General features: G+C 39.2%; 1 protein-coding gene across 8 annotated transcripts in view; it reads right to left on the bottom strand.

The window, feature by feature from the left end:
* Nucleotides 1–22850, bottom strand: part of MYO5A (myosin VA) — a 232841-nt gene that overhangs the window by 30153 nt on the left and 179838 nt on the right. Inside the window, exons 26-34 of one of the 8 annotated variants that reach the window (XM_001926768.7) lie at nt 22142–22285; nt 21830–21883; nt 16474–16701; nt 14285–14293; nt 11816–11916; nt 8631–8711; nt 6448–6646; nt 3816–3890; nt 1958–2051 (exon numbers count right to left, since the gene is read on the bottom strand). In XM_001926768.7, coding sequence (XP_001926803.5) covers nt 1958–2051; nt 3816–3890; nt 6448–6646; nt 8631–8711; nt 11816–11916; nt 14285–14293; nt 16474–16701; nt 21830–21883; nt 22142–22285 — 985 coding nt within the window. The remainder of the gene's footprint in view (nt 1–1957; nt 2052–3815; nt 3891–6447; nt 6647–8630; nt 8712–11815; nt 11917–14284; nt 14294–16473; nt 16702–21829; nt 21884–22141; nt 22286–22850) is intronic. The other 7 variants (XM_013992979.2, XM_013992980.2, XM_013992981.2 and 4 more) reach the window with 7 other exon arrangements.

The following is a 22850-nucleotide window of genomic DNA, read 5'->3' as shown; positions in this document are numbered from 1 at the left end:
TTTAACTCATGAGATTGATTTCTGACTGATAATGGCTTAAAACTGCTAACATCATAAAATAGTCTAAGCTATATACTTAAGTAAAAATACACATATCAAGGAAATCTGAATAAAAATGTAAAATAATAAATTGTTTTTCTATCAGAAGTTACCAATATATGGCAAAGAAACCATTAGGAGTTTAACAAATAATCTCACAAGTTAATACCCTTAAAATCAGTTTCTTTCAAGCAAATACTCTGCTAATTATCATCTCATGATATAATTAATTCAGAGTGAAATGCAGAAAGTTCTCTGAATAAAGGTTTTTAAGTTCTGCCAATAGATATTACAGCCTATGTGTGATTCAGAGGTTCAAAATTTTAACATATGAATCACATAATGCTAAATGATTATATAATAAAATGACTGCAAAGTAATCTGTCTGATTTCTAAACAAATATTTCAATATTTGTATGTCCAAGGGAATATTAACCTCTTCAAAGTAAACATTCATATTGTTATTATGAATACTTTAGAAACTTACCACACATTCAACAAACATGAATGGAATGATTATGATAGGTCAGAGCAGACACTATACTAGGTGCTGTGAAAAAAAGGTGAAATAAGTGGTCCCCATGCTCAGGAATTTCATAGTCCACTGAAGAAGCCAGTAATTCAAACAGAAAAACTGCTAAAAATATAACAGGGAAAACCATAAAAGATGGGAGACAATTTGTGGTAGACAGAGGGTAGAGCCGTAGGGTCTGTCTGCATGATCAGAAAAAGGCTGCTTTTGAGCATGTGACATATAACTCTGGGCTCAAAGGATAAGCAAGATTTGAAGAGGAGAAGCAGGATGATAAAACAGAAGGAACAGTTCTAACAGGCCAGGCATGGGGAATGAAAGCCACACAATTAATCATGGTAGATTCTTTTGAACATTCTCAGTGATGGGGAATCTTCACCCTTTGAGTACAGAAATTATTCAGAGTGACAATGAGAGAACAGAACAGTAGTCAGACTGTACAGTATCATTTTTTGGTCAAAATGATAATAGCTTGCATAGGTCTGAAGGTGATTCTAAATAGGGTCGCAAAATTTTTTAAACAATGAGACCATTGTTGGAATAAGCTTAGAATGTGGCTTTAGCCCTGTTTACTGCTGTATCCCTGGCACCTACTTATTGAACAAACATTAATCTACAATACAAGAATCATTTGGATATTAAAATAACAACTGATATTTGATTACTTCTCAAGGTGTTTTCCCAACATCATTATAAATAAATAATGAGATTTTTAAAAAAAACCTTATTTCTTTATAATCATAATTCATTTTTTCTTATTTAATTTTCTTTTTGTTCTCCATTAGATGGTAAGTTCTTTGAGGAAACACTTTGTCTTAGCTTAGCATCTTAGTATCCCTACTACTAAGAATAATAGTAATAAAAATAATGTTTAATGTAGCATTTACTATGTATAAGGAACTATAAATGTATCAGGAACTAGTAAATACATTCTACATATTAATTAATATAATCCTTACAAGGCATGTCAGGTAGATACCATTATCATTCCCCTTTAACAGGTGAGGACACAGAGGCTTAAAGAGGATCAGTAACTTGCAACTTGCTCAGTATCAGATGACTAAATGTGAAAGAGCCAGGATTTAAACCCAAGAAGCCTGGCTACAGATTCCATGCTCTTAATCTCTACTGCCTAACACAGTGCCTGGAATAGAGAAGACAGTCATTAGATGTTTGTTGAATGAATTCTCTCTCTTTGTAAATTATTAATTCCATGAAAATAACATTTTCCCCTACCCAGCGATGGCAATTTCCACTCCAAAGGTGAGGTTTGCTGAAAGTCATTTGTGTTATCATCCCTAATATTAGTATGCAAACCTATTTTAACTACCAGGATAGCATACAAAACCAATATTCAGCAATTTTCATAAAAACGTGTTTAAATACCTTCTAGTTCACCAATTTTTTTGGCAAAAACTTTCAGTTGTTTTTTCAGTTTCCGGACAGTCTTATCTTGTTTTTCAAGTTGTTCCATCAAATCCTAAAAATCAAGATGAGAAATATAACAGAAAGAGAAAAATAAGCCTTCTAAAAGGCACAGAAGGAGAGGAGACACAAAATTACAGAAACAGCACTTGTTAGTTTTACATAAAAGCTCTCAAAAGTTCATTGGTGGAGCCCCACCAGGCTAAAACTGGCAGGCAATACAAAACACAGCTACAGTAAAAGCCAAATATTAAAATATACAATGCAGTAAACTCCTTTACAGTGTGATGGATAGAAGGCTCACTGGGGAGTATTTTCCAGTAGACCCCAGGGAGGCAAAACAGTTAAATACTTGTAAAATGTACTGCTATTTCAGTGGAAAGTTTTTCCTTTTAAAGGGGGAATAGGCAAAGTAAGTTTTGATGAATGCATGTAGTTTTCTGGGAAGTTGAACTTTGGGGCTTCTGAATGACACTTATGCGTGTTAAGCACTGTCTATATGAGATTCACTCTTGGGAGAGGCTAAAAGTAGTCCTGTGACTTTAGGAAAGTTAGGAAATTTGAGGAATTAAAAGGTAAGTTAGAAAATAACCACAAGATAGAGTTCACTGCAGACTAAGTGGCAGGTTGGATAAAATCTCACAGGTGATATAATTTTGCTTATGGAGAAAAAAGGGGATAATTTCAAGTGCTTTATGCACAAAGATAAAACAAAAGCAGTACACTCAAGGTAGGAGATAAGAAAGTGTGTGATCAGAATTCCCACTGTGGCTTAGTGGGTTAAGAACCCATCTAGTATCGATGAGAATACAGGTTCAATCCCTGGCCATGTTCAGGGTGGTTAAGCATCTGGCATTGCTGCAAGCTGTGGTATAGGTCACAGACACCGCCCAGATCCCATGTTGCTGTGGCTGTGGTGTAGGCCAGGAGCTGCAGCTCCAATTCTATCCCTAGCCTGGGAACTTCTGTATGCTGTGGGTGCGGCCCTAAAAAGAAAAAAAAAGTAGAAACTGTTGTAACTGTCTCTCTAATTGAGAAGTCTTCCAAATGACAGGCCTAATTAAAGACTGAGGGAGTTCCTGCTGTGGCTCAGTGGTAACAAAACTGGCTAGCATCTATGAGGATGTGGGTTTGATCCCTGGCCTCGCTCAGTGGGTTAAGGATCTGGCATTGCTGTGGCTGTGGGGTAGGCCAGAAGCTGCAGCTCCGATTCGACTCCTAGCGTGGGAACTTCCATGTGCTGCAGGTGTGGCCCTAAAAAGAAACAGACAAAAGCAGACCTAGAACTTAGAAGGGAAATGAATCAGTGCTGTCTGTGATTATTATTCAGGTTATAGAGGGAAAAAAAAAGCTTTTAAATACAAATATTCATTCATTCTCCAGTTTAGGTAGAGCTGATTTAGATACTAGATCAATAATCCAAAAGGAATAGTTGCTAACATTTCAAAGTGTTCAGTGCACTTCTTGGATTTTGCTTTATCTTTTTTTTTTGGTAAGATTTTAATTTTTTTTCTATTATAGTTGATTTACAATGTTCTGTCAATTTCTGCTGTATAGCAAAGTGACCCATACTTTAACTTTCAAATCACACTTTGCTTCCATCACACTGTAAGCCTAATGTTAATAACAAACCAAAGGTGACAATGGACACAGGACACTGATAGAGGTGACACCAGTGGCTAAGACAGCTGTGGGGAGAAAGAAGTTTTGTAAAAGTTTCTGAAGACGTCCTGGGGTGGGACAGGCAGCAGTGTGCTCTCCCGTTATAAAGGGCTAGAAGTAGCAAGGAAGACAACAGAGAAGCACTCAGTTTACATACAATCATCCGTTTGTAAAGTGAAATCCGATATGACTGATACTTCTCAGGGTCATCTGCATATAATTCCTCAAAATACTGAAAAAACAGGTACAATGGACATTTGTTTTTCCTCTGTCTTTGAGGGGAAGGCTAGCTCTCAGCAAAACCAATTTTTAAATATTTTAAAACACAAAAATAAAAGTATATATTCAAGAGGCTCTGATCTGCCATCTGCCACTGCCCTCTGATTTTTCTAGTACAGATAATTCTGATTATATATACCATCAATTCTCACATGCTCAGAGGAAAAAGGCTGTGTTGGCAGGTAAACAGAGCAGTGGTCCATAATCCCCACAGTAGGCTATTTCATTCCTCAGACCTGCTCACAAGCTGCTGCACTTTTTTTTGCTGCCAGTAGCAGTGGCAGGAGTAGGGAAGGCAAATAAAATGAAAGTGAAAATAATGGCAAAGCTGAAAAGACTAATGAGGAACTAGCTACATGCCCTCCTTCCCTGAGAGGCAGCTTGGGGGCGGCCTGGGAAGCATGTTCACTGGAAAAGAGAGAACAACCTCTTCTGTTGGTGTTGAGGGAGGAGGGGATTGGGGGTGGGATTTGCAGGGTAGAGTTTCCAAGACCTCTAAGCCTAGGCCCACTGCTGCTTTAATATTCTATCCAAGTGTTTCCTCAAGAAATGCACAATTAAGACTGAGAAACTATTTGAAAAGTACATCACTCCCTGAAGTTTGAATCCATTCGCCTGAACTAGCGGTCACTGAGGCAGGAGAAGCAGCTGAGCCATAAAGGGATTTCCCAAAATTCAAACTAGATTTCACCAGCTTAGTATGCAGGGGCTCTGTTTATTTTTGTACTAGTCATAAAAAAAAAAAAATTGAGAAGAAAATTAATACTGTGCAAGGGTGCAAGGGAAATGCTTAACCAACTTAGTGGAAAAAACTCTGGGCATCTGCCACCCAGAAGCATCTTTATCCCAAGGTTTCACTTTGTTTTTTAAGACAATCATTTAAAATTAAGCACAGAATTTATATGCTAATCAATCATTATTATATTACTCAGTATATTTATCAATTCTTAGTCATTAAAGCAACAATATACCTGAGAGTATAAAACATCTCAAAAATATTCCATGATTCAGGAGATTTTCTCCCATAAATAAGTGATATTTCAGTCACTTTGAAAAGAGTCCAAACCCTGCCCTTAGCCACTTCTCCCATAATGCAGTGTCCTCAGAAGGACAAACAGACTGGGAAAAGAATACTTTTAGGTTTTGCTTCAATTAATATAAAAGATGGTTGAAGAGATAACCCAGAAAACTATTTGTAATGTAAATGATCACGAATAGAATAATGGAGGAATAATTCAGATTGGTAAATCTTCAGAGAAAATTCAAACTATTTCATTACATGTCATTAAAACCCTGAATTAAAAAACAAAAGCAAAAACAAATGACCACTAGTCCTAAAGAGCTTCTATCAAAACTAGTCTGAGGAGTTCCCGTCGTGGCGCAGTGGTTAACGAATCCGACTAGGAACCATGAGGTTGCGGGTTGGGTCCCTGCCCTTGCTCAGTGGGTTAAGGATCCGGCGTTGCCGTGAGCTGTGGTGTAGGTTGCAGACGCGGCTCGGATCCCGCGTTGCTGTGGCTCTGGCGTAGGCCGGTGGCTACAGCTCCGATTCAACCCCTAGCCTGGGAACCTCCATATGCCGCGGGAGCGGCCCAAGAAATAGCAACAACAACAACAACAACAACAAAAAAAAGACAAAAAAAACCAAAAAAAAACTAGTCTGACATCACAGCATAGACCTTATATAGGAATGTGAATAACTTTTCAATGATGTTTAATTTAATAAATGTTTATTAAACTTAAGTAGAAATGTATAAATCTGTAATAAAAGTTATTTTGTGACTAAGAAAGAAAAATTTTAGAAAATATTTTCTGCAAAAGAAAGGTTAAAAAGAGTAGCAAAGAAAGAGAAAACCTGGACGCTGTGTTGACTCTGTGCCAGCATTCAGAATCTGGCAAGACAAAAATCTCCTCATTCACTACCAAAGTTCGGTTCAGAAGAATCAAGAATATATAAACTTGAATCCTGACATCTCTCCTCCCTGACCTGGGAGCTCCACCCAAGGTCAATCTACAGCCCCATGATGATGGTTCTGCCAACCGCCTTCCCTGAAAATAACTCTAACCCCGCAGTCTGCTAGAGATGGAGGGTGGGGTGGTCTTGGTGATGCTTGGAAACCAGCGGTCAACAAACCATGTCCCCAGTCTCTGTTGTGATAACCACACGACCTCCTCGAATGGCAGAGGATCTGCAGCTGAAGGGGAGGAAGTGGGTCAGCTGAGTTCTCAGAAGTACCAAAAGCCTAGCACACAGTCAGGTGACATCTTCCAGATCCTCCAAGTGAGAGCTGTGATGTTTAGATGGGCTAGACCCTTCAGTGAGAAACATCCTGAGGACCTGCCTTTTTCACTCCTACCACAGAATCAGATTTCCCTCTGTCCCTGCTAGATGAGGAGGGTTACAAGGGCAGGGCAATGAGTATTTCCCAGCCAAAAGATGTTTTGTTCAAACAGAAAGAAAGGGATGGGCTGGCGCCTGCTGAGGACCGTAGCCCAGGCACTTCCCTTACCAGGTTCTCGTTGGTGAGCCGGGTGATCTCATGCTGCAGGCTGGCCTCGATGCGGGCCTCAGGGGGCAGCTGCAGGTTCTGGGCCAGCAGTTGCTGCTGCCGGTTGTTCTCCTCCTTCAGGCTCTGGATCTCCCCTCGGAGGGCTTCGGCCTCATTCTCGTGGCTCCTCTTCTGCGACTGTAACTGGGATTCCAGGAGCCTGCAGTGAAGCCACAGGGGTAGGAAAGGGAGGTGACAAGCAAGTCCCTGCCTGGTCGGTGAGAGGCTTCATGCTCACTTGCAAAGGCAGGAAAAGTGGGGAGGAGTGGCTGTGTAGCTTCTGACTGATTAAAGTCTAGAAACTCAAACAAGAGCTGGAAATGGAAATGAATGCTCTCACATTTGTGTCCTTCCAAATTGTGGGCCCTGCTATGAATGTACAGTTCTTAAAAGCCTGAGAAAACAGGAGAGTTTTAGTTTGAAAGGTTCATAGGAAATGTAAGTAAAACAATCAATTAAAAGACATAGCTTTAACTTGGCATACCACATTTACAAACCAGCATTTAAGTAGCAAAGATAGTACCTTTCCCACAAAATAACTGCACTCAGGAGGGCAAGATTACAATTGCCCAGACTTATTAGATATGCCTTGAAGATTTTCAGCTTTACTAATTCCAGGCAGAGGGTGTGACCAGAGTCCCATTTTTACTTCCTACTTTATCTCTGAAGGTCAGAAAGGCTGGAGTGCTACTCTGAAATACAGATTTACTCATCCAGACAGATAGTTGTGAAATTTTGCATATATATTTTAAATTTGGTATCTTCTCTTTCCCCATAAACTTCCTTATCAGTAACAGACATGGTTTTAGAACATCAATATCAGTAGGACCAACAAAGTGGCTACTGCTTCTCTGAGTCAACATACATGTCAGCTGTGCCATGAGTATACTAGGATACCGGCAGCAGAATACCAGAACTAACTGACATCCTCCCTTTACCAGGCACCTCCACTTCTACATTCACCCCCTTTTCCAAAGACCAGGCCAAGTTATGGATAGGAATTAACTAACATGCAGAATGAAAGATATTCTTTTATTCTAGTCCCCTTAGTTACCAAGTGCTGGGCCAAAAATACATACATACATACATACATACATATATATATATACACACACACATATATATATATATATATATATACTTTTTTTTTTGGCCATGCCTGTAGCATGTGGAAGCTCCCTCAGGCCAGGGACTGAATCCGAGCCATAGTAGTGACCCAAGTCACTGCAGTGGCAAGATGGGCCCCTCAACCCCCTGCACCACTGGGGAACTCTGAGGAAAAAAATGATGCCATTGTAAGCATACAGTTAATAGCAGACTGAAGTATTTTTAGTGATTATAAAATTTCAAAAGGATTTGAACTGATAACAGCACTAAGTTAATGACAATGGTTGTAATTAGAACAAAGCATAATAAGTAGGAAGCCCCTTTAGGTATTAAATATTTTAAAAATGTAATCACTAAAATGGTATTTTTATGAGATTTTTAAGAAGCAAATATCACTATAGCAGATGAGTATCTGTTAAAAAGGAGTTGCCATTTCAATTTTTTTTTTTTGCTTTCCCCTGAACATATTTAACATGTTGAGTTTGGGTAATTACTTTGAACTGCAGCAATGCAGGAAACCCTCTTGGTTTCACAAATTTGAATTTCACAATAACCACAGAGAATGCCAAATCATGTACTTAACAGTGCTGTTAGGCAGCATGATTATAATGAATTAAAATGTAGCCACACTGCCCAGGCACATATATCCTTTAGATTGATCATTATTCCAACAAGAAACTGCTAAATAATAGGTACTAATCTCTCCCACTGTAGTCTGGGCTTTAGTTAAAAGGTTTGGGTTTTCCTCCACCACTCATGAAATATTCACAAATTTTAGTGCCTGAAGGGAACTCTAGACAGCATCCCAGTTATGGGCATTAAGTCCTCTATTCATCATCAACCCATTTCAGCTTTAACAGCATCCCTTAGTGGAGAAGATTTTAAAGAAGGTGTTTGGCATGATGTTCTAAGTTTTATTGAAATTTACCCAGGAAGATAATTAATAAAAGAAATATAGAAGTTAAAGTTAGGAGGCCACTGTTAGTAAGAAAAACAATGAATTAATAACATTCCATTCATTTTGAGACAAATATAACCTGTTGGCTTGTTTTAACCCTTCATAAACCAGCCACAGCTCTCCATCCTCATTCAATTCATGGCAATCCATAGCAGGTGATCTTCCATGCAAAAGGAACAACAATGCAAAACACAAAGGGATACAGGATGGTAATGAGATGATGATGGTCAAGAGTAGCACATGGTATTTCAATATTTTACTAAGGCAGTAAGACTTTTTATTAATCACAGATGACTTTAAGACATTACCACAAAATTATTTTTGGTTAATTTTTCTTTAAATGGGTAACATGTAACACCACATATAAACGGGTAGAAATTAAAACAAAATAATCAAGGATCTAGATCTACTTTTCCTCCAAAATAATAAGTGACCAAAAACGTAAGAAAGAGGTTTCTGTTTTTAACATTTTGTTCAGCTAGCAGAGTGATTGTCTGGGTCACATATTATGTTACAGAGACTAACCCCAATAGCCACACACATATAGAATGAAGACCCACTGCAACAGTCATGTGGCAATCTAATAATTCATTTCAAAAATGAAGTTTTAGATCTTTTGAGTAGGAATTTGTTTTGGCTTAATAAAATCTGATTTTTTTATTTTTAAAATTGTTTAAAAAAATTTTAAAAGAGGTGTTCCCATCGTGGCTCAGTGGAAACGAATCTGACTAGTCTCCATGGGGACGTGGGTTCAATCCCTGGCATCGCTCAGAGGGTTAAACATCAGGGGCTGCCATGAGCTGTGGTGTAGGTCACAGACGCGGCTCAGATCTGGCATTGCTGTGGCTGTGGTGTAGGCCGGCAGCAACAGCTCCAATTAGACTCCTAGCCTGGGAACCTCCATTATGCCACGGGTGTGGCCCTAAAAAGACAAAAAAAAAAAAAGAATATGTCCTAAGTTCTCATTTTTTAAGAAGCAATTTAAAAAAATTTTTTACATCAAAAATTAATTTTAATAGCTGGGGGAAATTGCTTTTATATTAGAGGTGTGACAATGGTGATTACAGGTTTTTACTACCTAGGGTATAAAAATAGTATTTTTGAGCATTTGCCAAGTGTCAGACATTATTCTACATCCTTCCTATGCATTCTCTTAGTAACCTAATAAATTCTCTTAGTAACCTAATAAATATCATTTGCCACATTGCAGAAGACGGCACTGAAGCTTAGAAGTAAGACACAAATGGAGATGACATGGTTGGTAAGTAGTGGAGGCCTGGGCTATCTAACTCCAGAGGTCAAGTTCTTACTCCTACTACATTTTTGTTGTTGATATGATGTTTACATTAAACAAATTTCAGAGAATATGCTTCTATTTTCCATCACCATCTCTCCCTGGAGGGTGCAGCTATTTGTATGGTCTCAAGTATATTATCATATGCTGATGATTTCAGTATTTATATTTCAGTCCACACATCTCTCCTGTTACAGATCTATATTTTCAACTGCCTAATGACTCTCTCTCCTTGGATATCTTCCTAACTCCTCAAATTAAATGCCTATAATTCTACTTGATCATTCCCTGCACTTTCCCACATCACTATATCCAATCAAATATCCATAGCAGACACTGCAAAGTCACCCTTCATAACTCACCATCCCTCAACCAAACAGCACATTAACTGCAAGGCTACTCACTTCATCTTATGTATCTTTCAAACTGTCCCAGTTCTCTCAATACCAACGGTCACCAACTAAGTCAAAGTCACTATAATCAGTCATCCAATTATGGTAATAACCTCTTAACTGGTCTTTATGCTTTCCATCTTGTTTCATTACAATCTATTCTCTAATATAAAATTCCAATCTCATCATATCATTTTCCTACTTAAAATCTTTCAATAGCTTTCATTGTTATTGGAAGGAATTCCAAATTCTCTTGGCTGTGTCCACAACAGCCTTTTATAAACTCTGTGAAAGGAAGGACTGCATTCACCTTGCTCGCTGGTACACTTCCAGTGTGTGCATGGAGCCTGGGATGAAACAAGCGTGCAATACCTATCTGGTGATTGAATAGCTGAGTGAATGGATGGACAATGTAATACAGCTCTTTCTAAATTAACACATTCTTAGATATAAGATATGCTTATAATTTCCATTCATAAGTTAAATTTTAAGTTTAAGCAAATACTTTTATAAGTATTCTCCACTCTTGCGCATAAAAGAAAGTAATAAGTACCTCCCATTTTGCATGGCAATTATTCTTTAGTTTCTGTTTACCAATCCTGATATCATATATCAGGAGGCCTGGATGTGCACTGATAACCTCTGCTGTCATCACTGGCCATGTTTTTTTAAGCATGTAGTCTTTTAAGTTCACAGTTCTATACCATGAAGGCTCTGTTGGGAAGCAGGAATGATAGGAAGGCTAAGGAATTCCAGAAGTGAGCCTTTGTGCTGTGATGATCTTAGCTATAGGGAAAACTTTGGGGAAAGTTCAGTCATTCAGTGACTGCACAAATCCTTCAGTCAGTCTACCCAAGGCTCTTAAAACTGAACTAAGTGCCATCTACAAATTCATTCATGTTTAGAGTAAATGAGATGAAACCAGAGTTAAGATTTTCTCAGAACAACTTAGGAAATGTAACAAAAATGCAGTCTCAAATAGTCCCTGGGATATTGGTAAGGACTCAGCGCTTTTACCCCTGTGGCCCCTGGTTCAATTTCCAGTACGGGAACTGAGATTCCACACCAAGCCATTGCACACCATGGCCAAAAAAAAAAAAAAAATCTGGGTCCCATTCTAGAAGTCATGGTACCCTTCTAGAATTACATGGCCAACAATGATGGCCAGCTACTTTATCACTTCTCTTCACACTAAATGTTCATTACTGAAAGCTGCAGCTGCCCCTACAAACCTTCACAAATAACCATCCTGAATAACAAATGAGAGTGATGACTTAATACAGTCCAACAGTGAGCAACCGGTTTTCTACTCTAGGCAGTATCTCAAGGCTAAGACCCTAAATATACAGAAATACAGATGTAAAGAACATTTTCCTTTCCAACTCTCATCAATAATGTTACCTTACATTACAAATGCAATTTTAATTGGGAATATATTGGAAACTTTGGATTCCCTTTGATTAGCGGATGTCTAATAAAGCAATGCATATAAACACTTGGACTTAGTCTACAAGCAGCTGGCTTGAAGATGAATGATCCCTGGGATTAAACCAAAATGAATAAAAGAAAGATACCTACCTGTTTGTTTCTTTCAAACCTATATATGCTTGTGCTATTTCGCCTTTATCTTTCATTTTTTGTACGTCTTCTAAAAGTATTGTGGAATCTGTCATTGTATTCTGAAGGAGGAAAAGACACATTTTCACATTAAGAGGTAACTAAGAAGCTTTGGACCAAATGTAACATTTTACTTTTCTCCAAAACAGGGGTTTCTATGTGTCCCACCAAGGGTCTGCCCTTAGACACAGGCACTTAAGAAAAGGGGCACCTTTAGTGCCTTTTGCGAGAATCTCAAACACTCTACACTACAAAGGCAGTGTGATTCTAGAGTAAATAAAAATCATTGACAGGCCATGTGTGTTTTACACTATGTGAAATATATATATATACATATATTTTCAGTGTCCTTGCCTAGTTATTATTCTAATGCTGTATACATATATATTTAAATATAAAAATATAAACAGCATTATAACAATAACAAGAACAAGAACACCAAGCACGTATTCAATGGATTGTATAAGCTGTTCTTTCTTCTACTTCCAGACCAGTTATAACAAAACAAATGCTCTAGTAAATATGAAAAGTTTGACATAAAGCTCATTTTTCCATTAAAAACTCAGTCTAAAATAAGTGGTGTTCAGATCATGTTTTAGCAAAATTAAAAGTTTCTTTCCTTACATCTTTAGTTATACATAAATGGGAAGGATTTAGCTCCTTGGAAATATCTACCATGTGCTGTTGCTCAATTCTTTTTCCTCTGTTACAGTATAATGTGGAACATAAGCTTTTGAAATAAACACCTGGCAGATCAGAATGATTAACAATTTTGCATAGAAAGTATTTTTCTGCTACCATTTTTATTTTTTTATTTTTTCCATTTTGGTCTAATCTATCTGACAACCAATGTAATTTCAAAATCTTGCTTCTACTTGGCCACTCTATCTCTCTTGAACTGGGGCAAGAATAGATACAATAAGAACAATCGCTCTATAGCCTCTAGAGAGTAATACACTTCAGAACCCGAGTCTTTTCATTGGTCTAAATAGTATAAGTTTGATCCTTTAGTCAATATTTGCTCTAAAGCCAGTTCTCACAGTGAGTGGAGGTAATAGAACACACTTCAAGCCATAATCTTAGAGACCAAGATAACTTTAATGCCAGCTAGAAGCCTACAGATACTTGCTTTTGAATTCCAGTGTTTATAAAAAAAATTTTTTTTTAAATCCCACTTTTATTCTAATGCTATCCTTTTGTGAGCTTATAAACGCACACTTAAAGAAGGTCAAATATACTCTAATAAAAGCTATATTAACAAGAGCTTATATTTTACTGAATTTTAAAAATCTCATAAAAGCCACATATAGCATCTTTATAAATATTTTAGCTATGTTTTATAAATATTTTAGTACAGATTTCATAGAAAATTTCTTTTTTCTCTTTTATTTAAAGGCAGAAAATCCTCTCTTCTCTAAAGGGCCATACTTAGATTTTTAAGTGATAACTCAAAGAATCAGTTTCTATATTAAACAATACTATATTAATCCTCTGACATCTGGGAATTTCCATTGTGGCTCAGCATATTAGGAACTCGATATAGTGTCTGTGAGGATGCTGGTTTGATCCCTGGCCTTGCTCAGTGGGTTAAGGATCCGACGTTGCCACAAACAGTGGTGTAGGCCACAGATCAGCTCAAATACCACATTGCTGTGGCTGTGGTGTAGCCAGCAGCTGCAGCTCTTATTTGACCCCTAGCCCAGGAACTTTCACGTGCTGCAGGTGTGGCTGTAAAAAAACAAACAAACGAACAAACAAAAAACTTCTGACATCTGAAGATCTACATGATGTGGTTTTGAACTTTTGGGTAACCTGATCTAATGAACTAATCCAAAGGAAAGATGGTAGAAAGTAGCCAGTTCTTCCCTTATCCAGCCTCCCTTGGCTAAGTAGTGGTTGGCATGGGGTCAGGCTTGACTGTCAGCACTGGGAAGCCTGACTCACTGCTCAAAGTGTCCCCACCAACACAGTGACCAGAAGTTCTGAAAAGGTTGTGCCATGCAGGAAAATCCCACCCTTCCCAGGAAGGGTGTGTTCAGCTTCCCAGGTTCCTCCTCACCCTTGGCCAGCAAACCCACAGCTGGTAGAAAGGCGAGCATGGGAGAGCCTGTGCTTCTGAGTGTGCTCCCAGTGAAGGGCTTCCGTCCCCGGCCTGTGGATGGCCCACCACCACCACCACCACTGTGAGCCACAGAGCTGACAAAGAATGAAAGTCACAGAGGCCTCTGTATGACCCAGACCAGAGCCTATGACTTCCATTATTTTCCCACTGACTTCTCAGACAGGAAGGGGTCAGATGGAAATTAATCTGCAAATATAAAAATCAGCTTGGTGGCCAGACATCAATTGCATATATTGAGGGATACTTACAAACTGAAAATTAGGATTAAATAGAAGTATTTACTAAAAACTTTAAAAAATTATAATTACCTTGTCATCCTGAAAATCATAAGTCAGCAAGCACAAAAAACAAATGGAGAAAATGACAAACCTTAGATCCATAAATAAATTCCATCAATGAGTCCCCATCAAAACAGACAAATGCTAACTGTGAAAACAACCATGACTTGTTTCTCCTAAACTAAATCTGTATCTCAATTAGTGTCCATGGAACTGGCATGAGGTGGACATAAACACATATATAAACACAATGGCAACTCAATTCTCAGGGACAGGCTCTTAAAATTCTTTTTGAGTTGTTCTGATTTTTCTAATTATAAAGTATTTGTGAGGATATGAGAAAATGACCTTCCTGTTAATGTATTTGGGTGAGATTCCCATCTTAGGTCTGTGAGAGTTACAGTGATGCCATGACAGGAGGTCAACTGTCCAAGTGAAGCCTCCCAGAAAAGTTGTGCAGGTGGAACAGGAAAACTAGATTGGCTGGGCTGGGCTATGACCAGGCTCACAGGGTGTCACTCACCACTGCCCTGCAAAGGCATGAAATGATACATCTCTTGACTAGAAACAGAGTGTGACAAATAGCCCTGGGTTTGAAAGGTCTTAGTCAGTGTCCTGGGTAATTTTCCTAGGGAAGAATGAACTGATGCTAATGTGAAGGCTGGGAGCTTTGAGAGCAGGGACTGGGTTAGACAGGGCCAGCCCACTAGGGGCTGGAGGGAAGCCAGCACATGCAATATGTAAGCTGGGTAGGGGAGAGCATGTGATACCAGAACTACGTGCTCTGTTAGCTGGATTGTTTTTATGCCCCTTGGTTCATTGTTCTTTTTCTTTCTGTTAACTTTTACTAAAGTTTCTTGTTGGAATGCTGGTTAGTCACAGGGAATCAGAGAAAGGAATCGTCATTTTGGACTCTGCTCCAGCTAGCATGCAGAGGGGAGCCTTGTTAGTGGAGGCCAATCCTAGATGTAAGTTGTCGTTATCAAATACAGATGTTATGTGCCAGGTTCGATATCTTAACCACATGCAGAACTAAGAGAAGTGTGCTCAGATCTTGCAGACATCCCATCCATAATATAGGCTTTTAAAAACTGAATTACATTGATATAAAATATTATATTAGCTTTGCTAGTACAAAATAGTGATTTGCTATTTTTATAACAATATGAAATGATAACCAGGATAAGTCTAGTTACCATCTATCACAATACAGTTATTAAAATATTATTGACTATTTTTCCTATATTTTACATTACATTCTTTATTTTATAACTGGAAGTTTGTACCTCTTAATCTACTTCACCTATTTCACTCAACCCCCCATCCCTCCTCCTCTCTGACAACCATTAGTTTCTTCTCTCTTATCTACTTGTCTGTTCCTATTTGTTTTTCAGATTTCACATATAAGTGAAACCACATGGTATGTTTCTCTGTCTGACTTCTAGTCATTTTTTTATGTGGCATGTCACATGGTTGGGATACCTGGTTGCCTAATTCTTAGTATGTTTTGCTGCATGAACATAGGCAGCAACACAGACCAGGTTTTAAGATGATTACTCAATTTCCTCTGAAGTCAAATGACAAAGAGGCCCAGTTCTCACTAACACATGGCAGTTAGAGCTCAGGTTACCTGAGGGCAGAGAAGGACTTTTAAAGGGCCATCTACATCCTCCAGTATGGATCCCTCCTGTGGAATCACTAGGCACAGTCCCTCGCAGCTGGAAAAACTCCCCCATTAAACAGAACTCCCTGAAATGCGTGGAAATCATCTTCATGTCTCTTCTATTCAGTGATCTCATGTCTAACCTTTTCAATGTGCTACATTTCCAGTTAAACAGGCAATTTTCAACAAATAATTTAAAAAATTGCATTTAATACCTTCCCACGGCAAGACAGTTGATGGGTTTTTGTACTTAATAGTATTTTATTTTTGATCAAAATTTATTGTATCCAGATTACTACAAAAAGATTAATGTCAAAAAGCCCTTTAATCATGAATGAGAGGTGAAACTTTGAAGAATACTTGGGATTTCACTTGCTTTTTGCTCACACCAACTGGTTGTAAAACAACATTGAGATTTTTTAAAAAAAAAATAACGATATCCACAATTAGACTAAAAATGCTCTTGAGTGTTTCCTTCCTTATAAATTAGATGGAAAGGATAGGAAGAAAGAGGCCAGTCCCCAAACACCCACCACAGCCACCTGCTCACACATACCTTGGGTTGGATGGCCTCTTTCTGGCTCACCAGCTGAGACCTCAAGATGAGGACTTCCTCCTTGCGGACGTCAAGCTCCTCGCTCACAGAGGTTAGCTGCTCCATGAGGACACGATAGGCTGGTGCACCTGGAGCAGTCATCTCTGGGGCACTTTTCTCACTAAGAGCCTTGCGTAACTCATTCAGTTCATTTTTCAGCTTTTTGTTTTCTGATTCTAGTTCCTGACGCTGTATCAAGAGACAAAGAATAGCTCGTAACTGTCATCCTCAACTTTACACTGGGATACTTATCTTTCCCCAAGACAGTAGAAGAATTCTGTAGGAAAAGACTGCCAGAGCTACCCTAGTGAATAGCTCCCCTGGTTCCTGGGAACTCCGTCCTACAAATTAAAGTCAACACCAAATGGAATTGAGCAAGCTAAATGGTAGTCTGCTTCATCAACCCAAATTCCAGAATCGAATTTATTCCAGGCCTGCCCATGATGTGTTATAGGCCTGGAGAGATTGCTGAGTCCCAAGAGGTGAGCTTTAGCCCAGTCTTAAGAAGCCCAGGCTTTCTTTATGGGGAAATAATAAGGGCAAGTATGAGGGTCCAGTTGATCTGGTTATTTCCAACAAAGGGTTCAGATGGTAGATCCCTGCTCTTATTTCCTTTATAAAGCAGAAGGGAAAGTCCACTGAAATTTCAGGCTTTTAACTTCTAGTAAAAATACCTATTTAAACTAAGAAAATTCTCTTTAGTGTGTTTTGTTTTATTTTGTTTTTTTGTCTTTTGAGGTCTGCACCCATGGCATATGGAGGTTCCCAGGCTAGGGGTCGAATCAGAGCTGCAGCTGCCAGACTATGACAAAGCCACAGCAACTCAGGATCCAAGCTCTGTCTGTGACCTACACCACAGCTCACAGCAACGCCAGATCCCTAATCCACTGATCGAGGCCAGAGATGAAACCTGTGTCCTCAGGGATTATAGTCAGATTCGTTTCCCCTGAGCCACGATGGGAACTCCCTCTTCAGTATTTTGATAGGAAGAAATGATGCATTTTTGAAACTTCTTTCCTGTGTGGCATGCATGTGAAGCAGCTGGCAGAAGCCTTGGGAGGAGAGGATGGGCCACTTTGGCCTCCAGCCGTTTAGATGGACATATACATCCTGTACCAGCTCCATACTTTCACATACTACCAGCCTTCCTCAAGTCACCCATCAGTGATAACCTTTCTACACTATGCTCAAACAATGGCAATAGGAAGAGAGAAGAAAGTTCTGACACTAAACTCTATTTACTGACACTAAAATACATACGTCACAAGATACTGGTTGGAAAATAATGAAGCAGACAGGCATTTAAGAACACCATGCTCTGTATAGCAGATATTGGCCCAACATTGTAAATCAATTATGCTTTAATAAAATTTTAAAAAAAGCACCATGCTGATTTACTTAACACATGGCATTAAGGCTTTATGAGAATGGAAGATACTTCCATATAAAGATAAAACAATATACTGTTTCTTCCAGAGAAGCAATCTTAGGTTTGTAGCACCGTGTAAGGCTTTCAACATGTTACATAGTAAGACTATTTGAAGTATTTTTTCTAGTTTATGAATATATAACTCTTTCATGAATTAATCCATTTTCATGTGAAAATGAATGTTCCTTCCTATCCCCAGTCTCTGACCAACTGGTAATCAGATTTTTATTGCTCATTTCTACAAGAGAAAACACAAATGTCTTTACTTTGATACCTAAGCTCTGATGTAGTATTTCCCAAACTTTAGTGTGCATCACAATCACTTGGAGGACAAACTGCTTGGCCCCACCCCAAGGGTTTCTGATTCAACAGGTTTCGTGTGAGGCCCATAAATCTGCATTTCCATCAAATTACCAGGTGATGTTGATGCAAATGGTCTAGGGACCAGATTTTTAGAAACACTGAGCTAATACTTAGACACTTTGTGATCTGAGCTTCATTTTTTTTTTTTTAATACACTATAAAGAATGTCCACCTTGTGTGGGGCAGACAGAAGGAGAAGATCTGGAGATCAGATTGCTACCCTCATTCCTCCAGCCTGTCCCATCCCATCCCATCTGATTCTTGTCTTATATGGCTCATATCACGATTTGGTCTTCTAGACAAAGAGGATAAAAGTCACTGGAGAGCAAGAATAACAGAGATGGGAGTTCCCTGGTGGTCTGGTGGTTAAGACTTGGGGCTTTCACTGTTGTAGCCTAGGTTCAATCCCAGGTCTTGGGAATTGAGATACCACATCAGGCCACTGCATGCCACGGAAAAAAAAAAAAAAAAAGAATAGCAGAGATGACTCTTTGCTGCCAGCCTTTTCTTTTTCCACAAACATAAATATTACCCAAGTAGTATTTTCACTGGAGAAGCAAAAGATTTATTCATGGCATAACTTAGAAAGGGTAAAAGGGTCCTTTGGGGTATTTTAAAAGCAAATACTATGTTTTTTTGGTAAAAATTACTTTTCAAACAAATAATGATAGGAACCTAGAGTGTTTAGAAAATTGTCTCGAGATCTGGATCTAAGATTAGACTTTACCAATTGATAGTAAATCTCTTACCTACTCTAAGCTCTAGTTTATTCATCATTAAAAAGGAAACAGGAGGAGTTCCTCTTGTGGCTCAGTAGGTTAAGGACTCAGGCTGTCTCTGTGAGGGGGCGGGTTCAATCCCCGGCCTCGCTCAGTGGGTTAAGAACTCAGCATTGCTGTAAGCTGTGGTGTAGGTCTCAGATGCAGCTCCAATTTGACCCCTGGATTGGGAACGTACATATGCTGCAGGTGCAGGTGCAAAAAGAAAAAAAAAAAAAGAAACAGGAGTTCTTGCTATGGTGTAGTGGGTTAAGAATCCAACTGCAGTGGCTTGGGTCTCTGCAGAGGTGCTGGTTCTATTCCTGGCCTGGCGCAGTGAGCTAGAGGATCTGGTGTTGCCTCAGCTGAGGCTTGGATTCAATCCCTGGCCAGGGAACTTCTATATGGTGAGGGTGCAGTCATTAAAAAAGGGGGGGGGACAAAAAACTTATCTTAGAAGTTATGACAATGACTAAATAAGGCATGGCATGAGAAGAACTTCTCAAATTGTAAGGTAAATACAAGGTATTAGTAATCAAATGTTTATTAAACATTGGTGGAAGCATTTCAGCTACTGTCAGGGGAGGGAACTGATCGAAGAACTGTCGGTTTCGGCAGAGTAGAAGATAGGCATTGTCTGTATAAACCTAGATGCCATACAGCTTGGAAAGGAAGCACTAATCAGCAGCTCTGGACCATGGGAAATGGCAAATCCATAGAGGATACAGTCTTATCAGGAACTAATAATGCTCCATAGAGGATGTGAGTAAATTACATTCCAAATCACAGTATTAGGAAATAATATCTCAGGACTAGACCTGAAGTAATATTACTGAAAACAAAATAAAACGTCCTGACAGTTTAGAAAAACACCAGGAATTCTCAAATATATATAAAAGCTTTAAAATAATGAGTTTCCTTATGCTATTTTTCTGGATTTATTTTTATTTTTATTTTAAAAAAATATATTTTTTTAATCTTCTGTCCCCTTTTTTAGGGCCGCACATGAGGCATATGGAGGTTCCCAGGCTAGGGGTCTAATTGGAGCTGTAGCTACCAGCCTACACCACAGCCACAGCAACGCCAGATCACAGCCTCATCTGCGACCTACACCACAGCTCACAGCAATGCCGGATCCTTAACCCACTGAGCGAGGCCAGGGATCGAACTGGCAACCCCATGGTTCCTAGTTGGATTTGTTTCCACTGCGCCATGATGGGAATTCCTTTTTGTGGATTTTTTAAACTTCAGCTTTGTTTGGTTATAATCATAAATCTTAACATAATTTTCCAGCTATTCTAGACTATAATTTGCAACAGCAGAAAAAAGCAAAATTTTTTATTTTATTTTATTTTTTATTTTTTGTCTTTTTTTGCCATTTCTTGGGCCGCTTCCACGGCATATGGAGGTTCCCAGGCTAGGGGTCTAATCAGAGCTGCAGCCACCGGCCCACGCCAGAGCCACAGCAATGCAGGATCTGAGCCGTGTCTGCAACCTACATCACAGCTCACGGCAACGCCGGATCATCAACCCACTGAGCAAGGGCAGGGACAGAACCCGCAACCCCATGGTTCCTAGTCGGATTCGTTAACCACTGCGCCACGACGGGAACATCCCCAAAAAATTTTTTGATATAAGCAGAATGGACCTGAGAAAAATAGATTTAAGACTAATAAATAAAAATAATAACCTAGGAAACTTTTGAAGCTGGAGATGACTTGATAGCTGACAGCTTGATAGCTCAGACTTCAAGGGGCTCAAAGCTTTGATTTGGAAAGCAAAGGAAGGGGCAGGTGGGGCCCATTCTGCTCCAAATCAAGGGATGGGATCTTTTTTTTTTTCCCTTAAGCTTCATTTCTTGTGTTAGACAACATGCTTTGTATTTCAGGAACTAATAATGCTCCTAACTGGTGCCTCTCCCCATGTTCGAATGCCCTGGGCACACAGGGCAGCTCCTCCCTGACTAGTAAGACACACCATTCTTCACCTCCATCCCCCTTCCTCCAGCTATTTTTTACAAATATGTCAGAGTATGTTTCTACTCTGCAGACTAATACCTAGCTGTCTATCTCTACAAACATGCAGTGTCAGTGGCTTTGATGGTTAGAGCAAGGGGTTTGGAGCCAGAGATATTCATATTCTGTTCCTATCAGTTTCTAGTAGAGTCATCTTGGGGAAGTTACCTATACTTCTTAGTGTCAATTTCTTCACCTATAAAATGAGAATTAAAAGGCTTACTTTCAGGATTGTTGTTAAAAGTTAAAACTGATATACAAAGTGTCTGTATTTTAAAATGATGAAGATAATGAGAACAACCAATATCTGCTGGGTACTTACTATGTGCTGGGCACTGTTCTAAGCAATTTACAGGAATTGTTTCATATAATCCTTATGAAAGTTCTCTATAACAAATATTATGATTATCCCTATTTTACAGATGAGAAAACTGAGGCACAGAAAGGATATATAACTTGCATACAGCCACAGAGTGGGGGATCTAGTGCTTGAATCCACACAGTCTGACACCAGGATCCACGCCCTTTATTACCTTCTACAGCCTCCAGGGGCAGCTACTGCTCCTGCTTCTGCTTAGACTGAACTATAGCTTACATGAGAATGTTTAAAAGGAAACAATACAAGGCCAGAAGTAATGTCTGAAGAAGGCTTAAGCTAGGGCCTTAAGGATGTCCTCTGAGAAAAAGATGCTCTGAGTGGGTTTCTTGCCAAAACAATACCTTCAAAGTCGTGGGTAGAAACTTCCCCTTACCTTGAGTGACTCATATTCTAGTTCTGCCCCTCTAATCTGTGGTCTTTCTTCTTCCTAGGGAAAAACACAAAGTTAAAAACTTTATAAATAAGTAGTTATATTTTAATTGTCACATTTTTGTTCTTTGAATATTTCCTTGCTCCGCAAAAAACAGTGCTGAGAGTTTAGCCCTCACAAATTGAACCAAATGCTGTCTGGTTAAAGCACTTCTGGGTTGACTTCCCATTAAAGAATAGTCTACAGCACTGGATATACAGTTCCAGTCTCCAAGTTCAGTCTTCCATGGTCCTCGAAGGGGAAAACATCACGCACCTTTGCCTTACTTCGGAGCACCTGCTCCTCCTTTCGGTCCAGCTCATCCTGCATCACCTGCTTCTCCTGCTCCAGCTCTGTGACGCGCTTCTGGAGCTTCAGGAACAATGACATATCCAGAGGCACCTTCTTCTCACTTGGCTCCTAAACTCCGGAAAACATAAGACGGTCAAACAACTCAGAAGATATACAGGCCAATGAGAAAAATTAACAGAGCAACAGAAAAATAGGCAAACATAGGAGAAATATAAATGGCCAGATAATACAGAACATGTCCAACCAGCTAGTAAATGGAGAAATGCAAATTAAACAACACTGAGGTACTACTTTTCCCTTATCAAAGTGGCAAAACTGAAAAGATTAATAAGGCCATGTTTTAGGAACAGTGTCGTATATGATACTGGTGGAAGTATGAATAGGTCCTTAAAAAGGACAAGTTAGGAGTTCCCGTCATGGCTCAGCAGTTAAAGAACCCAACTAGTATCCATGAGGAATTCAGGTTTGTTTCCTGGCCTCGCTCAGTGGGTCAGATTCCAGTGTTGCCATGAGCTGTGATGTATGTCTCAGACGCAGCTTGGATCCTGAGTTGCTGTGGTTGTGCCATAAGCTGTGAGCTGTAGCTCCAATTCAACCCTTAGCCCGGGAACTTCCATATGCTGTGGGTACAGCCCTAAAAAAATAAAATAAAATAAAAAAATAAAAACCAATA

This window comes from Sus scrofa, chromosome 1 (genome assembly GCF_000003025.6).
Source record: "Sus scrofa isolate TJ Tabasco breed Duroc chromosome 1, Sscrofa11.1, whole genome shotgun sequence".
Classification (NCBI taxonomy): Eukaryota; Metazoa; Chordata; class Mammalia; order Artiodactyla; family Suidae; genus Sus; species Sus scrofa.
This window is presented reverse-complemented; position numbering and strand designations above follow the sequence as displayed.